The following is a 6,911-nucleotide window of genomic DNA, read 5'->3' as shown; positions in this document are numbered from 1 at the left end:
ATAAATACAGTTTATTTACTTATGCATATTGATGATTGTCTAAAAAGGGATGTACATATTAATAAGTTATTAATTAAGCAAATTTAAATTTTTTATGTATTTAAAAATCTGAAAAATATTTTGAATAATAGTTATACTATATGCTCTATTGATCTAATACAATATTAATAACTACTATGATTAAAATAAAATATACATAAATTATTATATTGCATATTTTATAAGAAGTGAGTGCTACAAACCAATAAAATAAATTATCCGATAATTTATCTAGGTAAAATATATTTTTTTTCATCTTTATCTAGATAAAATTATATTTATTCTGGGCTCAACACTAAGTGCAATACACAAACATTTGTTTATAAATCGAAATAGTTGAAATGTATTATTGTGATAAATTATAGGTACTACGAACCACAATTTATTATGATATTTGCAAAATGATTAAACTTCGTCCCAAGAAAAAAAATAAAAAGTGCAACAAAAACTAGGCCTTGTACATCCCATGATACTCATGTCATCAATTACTTGCTCTGTAGAAGTGATGCAGCGGCCTAGCGAACATTTGTTGAGTGGAGAGAATTAAATGGCCAGTCATCCACTCTAATTATTATTCCTCATTATTTCACGTGCTCGAAATTGCACAGTTCTCTCATGAGACAAAGTAAACAGTACTATACACTGTGTCTACGACAGTTTCTAATACATCGTTTAGTAATGACTGAATACACGTGTACATACTATATAGATGTATAGTGAAATACACTCTCATAAATATTTTTTTTCTAATTTTTACAATTCCACCAAAATAAATATACCCCCAAATCCAACTATATCCATCTATATTTTATATATTTTAGTGAAAAAGTTATCAGTTTTAGTGCTAATCATGTAACAACCTATCAAAGAATTCCACTAGTCATACATATTTTTACACGTTTTATCGATTGCATTTAGGCACGATGACTGTTAACTACATTTTATTTTATTTTTATTTTTATAAGTTACTAGATATATATATAATATATATATATAGGTCCACACCGTTATTGTCAAAGTATTTGTATCGTAATTTCCTACAATAGATAGATAACATAATATCATAAAATATTTTCCATATCAACAACATTTTAATCAGAAAAAATTAAAAACAAATCAAATCATGATGTTCGTAGAATTTTTATTTATACATTTTGGTGAAAAAAAAATTTAATATGAAAAGACTTCATCTTTTTGTGAAAACGTTTGGTGTTTTTGGACCATATATAGAATATTATTTATGGAGTTCATACATAGTAGATATTAACTGGTTCACTTTGAAAGGTATAGTTTTTTTTTAAGAAATCAAACAAGAGTGCAAGAAAGAAGTTTAAGAATTTATATCAAAGTCGTCATACCAACAATGTATTGGAGGAATGTGGTTATTATGAATCAACTTAAAAATGATAGGTTTTTGTGACAATTCAAAAAAATACATTTTTAATTAAATTATTTATATTTGTTCGACCTCGTCATCTATAATAATTATTAAGTACTAATGAGAAAGGTTCCACACAAATGTTGAAGTAAAATTAAAATAATAGATACATATTAAAAATATAAACTTTATCACAGGTATAATAAAAATGTATGATATATGAAGTAATTATAAGGTGGTCACACAATACGACAAATTTGAGTTTTTTTATTCAATGAAACACTGGCCAAGTGAACCACGAAAAACATCTATAAACAGATAAAATTGATATAAGTAAAGCTATAATACACACAAATCAAATAAATATTTTTAACTTTTTAATGACATTCGCAAAGAAGCTACCTTTACTTACTGTATTTTAACACATTCGCTAAGCTTAACATGTATAACCCACATGCATTCCCATTTTTATGGGAATAACACTTTTTTCTTAGGTTTTTTTATGTAAATTAAATTAAATATAAGGCTTTTATTTAAAAATATATAATATGTATTTTAAATTAAAATATGCAGTGAATGTGTTAAAAACATCTAGACTTTTTAATGATTATTGATTTACCTACCTGTAACAAAACATTTTTTATAACGTTTGTCAGTAAAAGCAAGAACAGTGGTTAATTTTAATTATTGCAAAAATAAAACTTGACAAATAGCATTCAAAATCACTAATAAAACAATTAATATATTCAATTAAAAATGATTTGCTTTACTTTTAATTGTAATGCATGGACACAAAATTATTGCTAATCTTTAATTCAAAAAGTAATTCATATTATTGACAACTAAGTGTTTTTGTTGTTATATTTAAAAAAAAATGTAATCACATGTTTGATACTAAAATAAATAAAATAATAGTAAAAGACATTCATAATAATTCCAATTTTATTTAGAACATACATATTATATAAATAATAATTAATAAAGCAAACAAAATATTTAAATAACATAACACTAATAAGTAGAAGCCTATAGGCTTGAAAAGCAAAATGTATAAATAAAAAAAAATATTAAACATAATATTATGAAGGAAAAAAATTGTCAAGAATAATACTGGATAAAATAAACATATAGTAATAAGAGCATGCCTGTATGAATAATGATGTTATAATATACGAGTATAGGGACATAGGGTTTGTTTTAAAATGTACCCACGGTCATTAATATGGGTGTAAAATGTGCTAGTCATGTACAATTTTGAAAACATGTTTTCATTTAATGTTTTGTACTGATTAAATTCAAATTTATCTGTATTGTTTTCATTTATTTATCAATTTATTAATTTTTTTTTAAAACTTATTTAAAGTAATAATTCAATAGGTATTTTGAATTTTCTCTTTGAAGTAATCAAACATCAATATAAATAATGGATTTTCCTGACGTAATAGTACCTATATATCTACCTAATTAAGTATGTTAATCGGGTAATAATAACATTTTTTTTTAGTTACATTATTTTGTAAATTTGAAATGGGTTGTTTAAAAATGATTGACAGTTAATTAAAAATTCTACACATAGTTTGGTACTATTTTATTTTAAATTGTGCTTGGTAAGATATATTTTAGTGTTTAGTCTAGTACGTCATGTTTTTATTATAGATTTATATATTTTTTTTTATCTTGTAGTTTTTACTTGAAAAATGTCTTTGATACTGTTAAAAAAAACTGTAAATATAATATATTGTATTTACTATTTCATATTACTAAAAACGATCACAATATGAAGTACGATATGCATGAAATGATTTAAATGGTTGAAATCAATGACTACACTATTTAATTTTCTAAGCAAACATGCATTTCAATAACTATTGATTTTAGGTGGGTGAACATTTATTTACTATTATTATCCGAGAATTATTCGAGTTGGGAAAGTGAAAAGAAAACTCAATGATAGATAGCTTAAGTAGTTGCATTGACATTAACAACATTTAAAACAATATTGTATCTTGTAAGTAATAAATAGGAAATTCATAAAAACTAAATAATTTACAAATTTTATCATATGCATTATGCATACCTATCTATATTCATACATTGTATTAGCTAGATGATATGGAGGTATGTATATTCTAATAGGTAAAGTTGCTATAAAGTTAATTTGTATTAATTATATATTTAGAGTAAAAACGAACATACACACCTCTTAACTATAATTTTTAACACCTAGTACATAATGAAATTGGTAGTTAAATGTACTTACTACTTAGGTATAAACCTTGATATAGGTATGTTTTAAATAAGTTTAATTTGTTTTTTCATATTGTATCAAGTTCCAAGTTAAAATAATTCTGATAGTTCTTAGCTACATTTTTACTTAAGTCTTTGGTACAAATATCTCTGAACTCTCCAAACAAAAAACGAAGTTAATGTTTTTTTTTTTTTAATAATCATAACATTTCAGTTTTTCTCAATGCCATATTATATGCCAATTCTTAGCAGGTTAAGAAGACTATTTTTTTTTTTTTGCAACTACATTAAAGTTTAATTTGTCTTATATAATAAGTTGGTTAAATTATCAGCAGTTTAATTCGTTTAATAGGTATTTATGTATTTTATAACAAACTATGCACGTTGTACATATTATTATAATAATTATATAAATTTACTAATACACCTGTTTTATAGTTTTATTATCTATATCTCGGATCTCGCTTTAATAAAGTGCAAAATAATTTGTTTTTGAATATTCTAATCGTTTAAGCAAAATTTTTAATTACAGCCTAAATAAAAAATGTAATTCTTGGCATTAGATACCTACAAAACGGGTGTTGCAAATTTGTTGTATGCAATTACCATTATTGGGATGTATGACGAATCAACAGTGCAAATAACAATATAATATGCTGGTTAATAGCATAAAAATAACATGTAAGATTAAATTTTTATGAATTTCCACACGGTTTTCACACTGCTCGATAAAAAAAAAGATGTGTAGGTAAAGTTATCTGTCTGCGTACGTTTACAATAATTATTTCTATGGAAAATAAAAAAATAATTTAATCACAGCTAGTGTGCTACATTTTTTACATTTTTTAATGTATTTTGCACGACTAACCCATTCATAGCTATGAGTAATTTCGTTCCTTCCAGCCGTCGGTTTGGGGAGTAGACGAGATATGTTTATATATAGCTATATATACTGTATATAATATTTATGTATAATATATAATATATATACAATATTATGTACATGTATAATGTATATATATGTATATATCATTTAATAATTATTATATATGTACATATTATTATATATACCTACTAACGGACAATATAATAACTGGCACATTTGCTGGTAGTTTTCCAAAAAAAAAATAATGAGTAATAATAATATAATATCATTATCGTGACACACTGACACACATGGTATGTATTATATTATATTTTTATAATATTGTATATTGTATTATTATACGGTCATGCCCAAACACACTCGTGCAGCAGCAGTCTGCAGCCATCGTATATCGCAATCAGAGAGGCTGCTGCGAGAATACTTCGTACGTTGTTCTCATGGAACTGCTGCGACTCACGCTCGTGCTGCCGCCGTTGGCGTTCTTTTTGTTCTGAGGCCTCAAGCAGATGGACTTGACCAACGTCCAGTGTTGGAGCACGTACAGGTACGGGTCCAGAGCGAAGTGCATGGCCAACAGCATGTCCGCGGCGATGTAGAACGGCTTGATCTTCGAATCGTCCAAGAACCTGGACAGCGGTATCGCTATCTGTCGTGGGCCACACAAGTAAGTAAAAATAAATAATTAAATAAAATAAAATATGGGTGTGATCTTCTAAACATATCGTCGTATCCTAATTTATAACAATATTGAAATCGAATAAACGAAATGAGTGTTTTTTGCCGACGACCGATTTCAATATAAGAGTATTAATATATCAATAGATTTCTCGTGATTCATTGATGTGGGGAGGGGTAGTTTAGAGATTGTCTTAAAACCGCTGTGGGTCGCTATAGGACGGCTCACGGACGAATTTCGTTTTAGCTATCGAAAATCGAATAAATTATAATTTATATGACCTATATAGATAAGGTTGCTGCCGTTAAATACAGAAATAATTTTTTTTTTATTCATGTGTTTTGAGTCTAAACTTTAGGCCATACACTACTGGACAAGAACTGTGTATAACAACAGCATTGCAAGCAGCGTAACAACATTTCGCAGTGATGCACACTGTCTTTACGAAAAAATTCAGTGATGTAGCCTGTCTTTATGACAATATACAATAATCTGAATATCTGTACGTACTCGTATATCTTACCCTACCGCCCCAGCACTTCGAGTAATCGAGTAATGAAAAAGCGCCCTCTACGCTGTCAGGCTTTCATTCACTCATTGCTCGTCTAGTAGTATAAGGTCTATAGATGGTTTAGACTAGTCAACGGATGACGTGCCATGAGTTGCCGTGAAATATTTTATAAATAAAAGAAAATAATATTTAATTTCTTGTTTGTTGTTCAAACATAATTAGTTCACTAAGCAATGCCGATGCCTATTTTCCTATGAACGTAGGTACACTGAAACCTAGGTACACCGATATATAGCACCGTATTTTAAGTCTGCTCAGTGAAAGTCGTGTTCTACAGCCGGTCGGTATATTCTATAATATATACATATCATATATTAATACAGACTGTTTACATTGGGTGGAATTTTCAAAAATCGTAGAGCGGGAAGTAAGCAAGCTAAACGAGACCGACACCTACCGTTGTGTAGGGGTGGTTCGAAAGTTTTTTTCAATGGCCGTTAGATGGCTCTTGGCATACCTATCATAGCGGCGATGGGTAGAAACGCTTTCGTTTTTATTAGTTCCTAGCAAAGAAAAAAAACACTTTAATGCCGGGCTGCACGAACAATCACTAAACATGTAACGTATCAATAGTGAGCTAATGATCCCTTAAACATGGTTTAGCGACCCATGATTGGTCCATTTTAATTTTATTGGGCCGATAAATTAATAATTTTTTCATGCAACCCGGCATAAGAAAGTGCGACCGAATATGCGTCATTTTAGGGTACCTGGCTAAGTCGAATTGAAAACGTATAGATATGTATTCTATATTTGTTGCAGCCGAAAAAACTCTCGTGAATCACTTGTTTACAATTGTTGGTAAGTGGTTTCTTGTAAGACAGTAATATTTTAATTTTTATGATTTTTAAAATTTCTCGCATTTTTTGAAAACACTGTATAAATTGTGCAATTCAGCATTGAGATAGTATTATATAAGCCGAATTATGCACTGTAAGGCCTACTTGTAATAAGGGAGTTGGTGTGGGTGTGGGAGATGTGTGGGTGGATGTCCCCTGGGTGACATTTAACATTTTGATCGTGTCCCGCAGCCCACCCGATAGTTACGCATTTTCGAACGACAACAATTTTACAAGTCTAAGCCATTAATCATTTGATGTACATATCGTTAATT

At 28.3% G+C, this 6,911-nt stretch overlaps 1 protein-coding gene across 1 annotated transcript in view; it reads right to left on the bottom strand.

The window, feature by feature from the left end:
* Positions 1–1,484: 1,484 nt before the first annotated feature.
* The window catches only part of LOC111028661 (prostaglandin D2 receptor), a 30,263-nt gene continuing 24,836 nt past the window's right edge, over positions 1,485–6,911 (bottom strand). Inside the window, exons 4-5 of the mRNA XM_022307391.1 lie at positions 4,979–5,196; positions 1,485–1,725 (exon numbers count right to left, since the gene is read on the bottom strand). Coding sequence (XP_022163083.1) covers positions 1,689–1,725; positions 4,979–5,196 — 255 coding nt within the window. The 3' untranslated portion in view covers positions 1,485–1,688. The remainder of the gene's footprint in view (positions 1,726–4,978; positions 5,197–6,911) is intronic.

This window comes from Myzus persicae, unplaced genomic scaffold (genome assembly GCF_001856785.1).
Source record: "Myzus persicae strain clone G006 unplaced genomic scaffold, MPER_G0061.0, whole genome shotgun sequence".
Taxonomy (NCBI): Eukaryota; Metazoa; Arthropoda; class Insecta; order Hemiptera; family Aphididae; genus Myzus; species Myzus persicae.
Note: the sequence above shows the minus strand (reverse complement) of the source record. Positions and strands in the feature narration are given on the sequence as shown.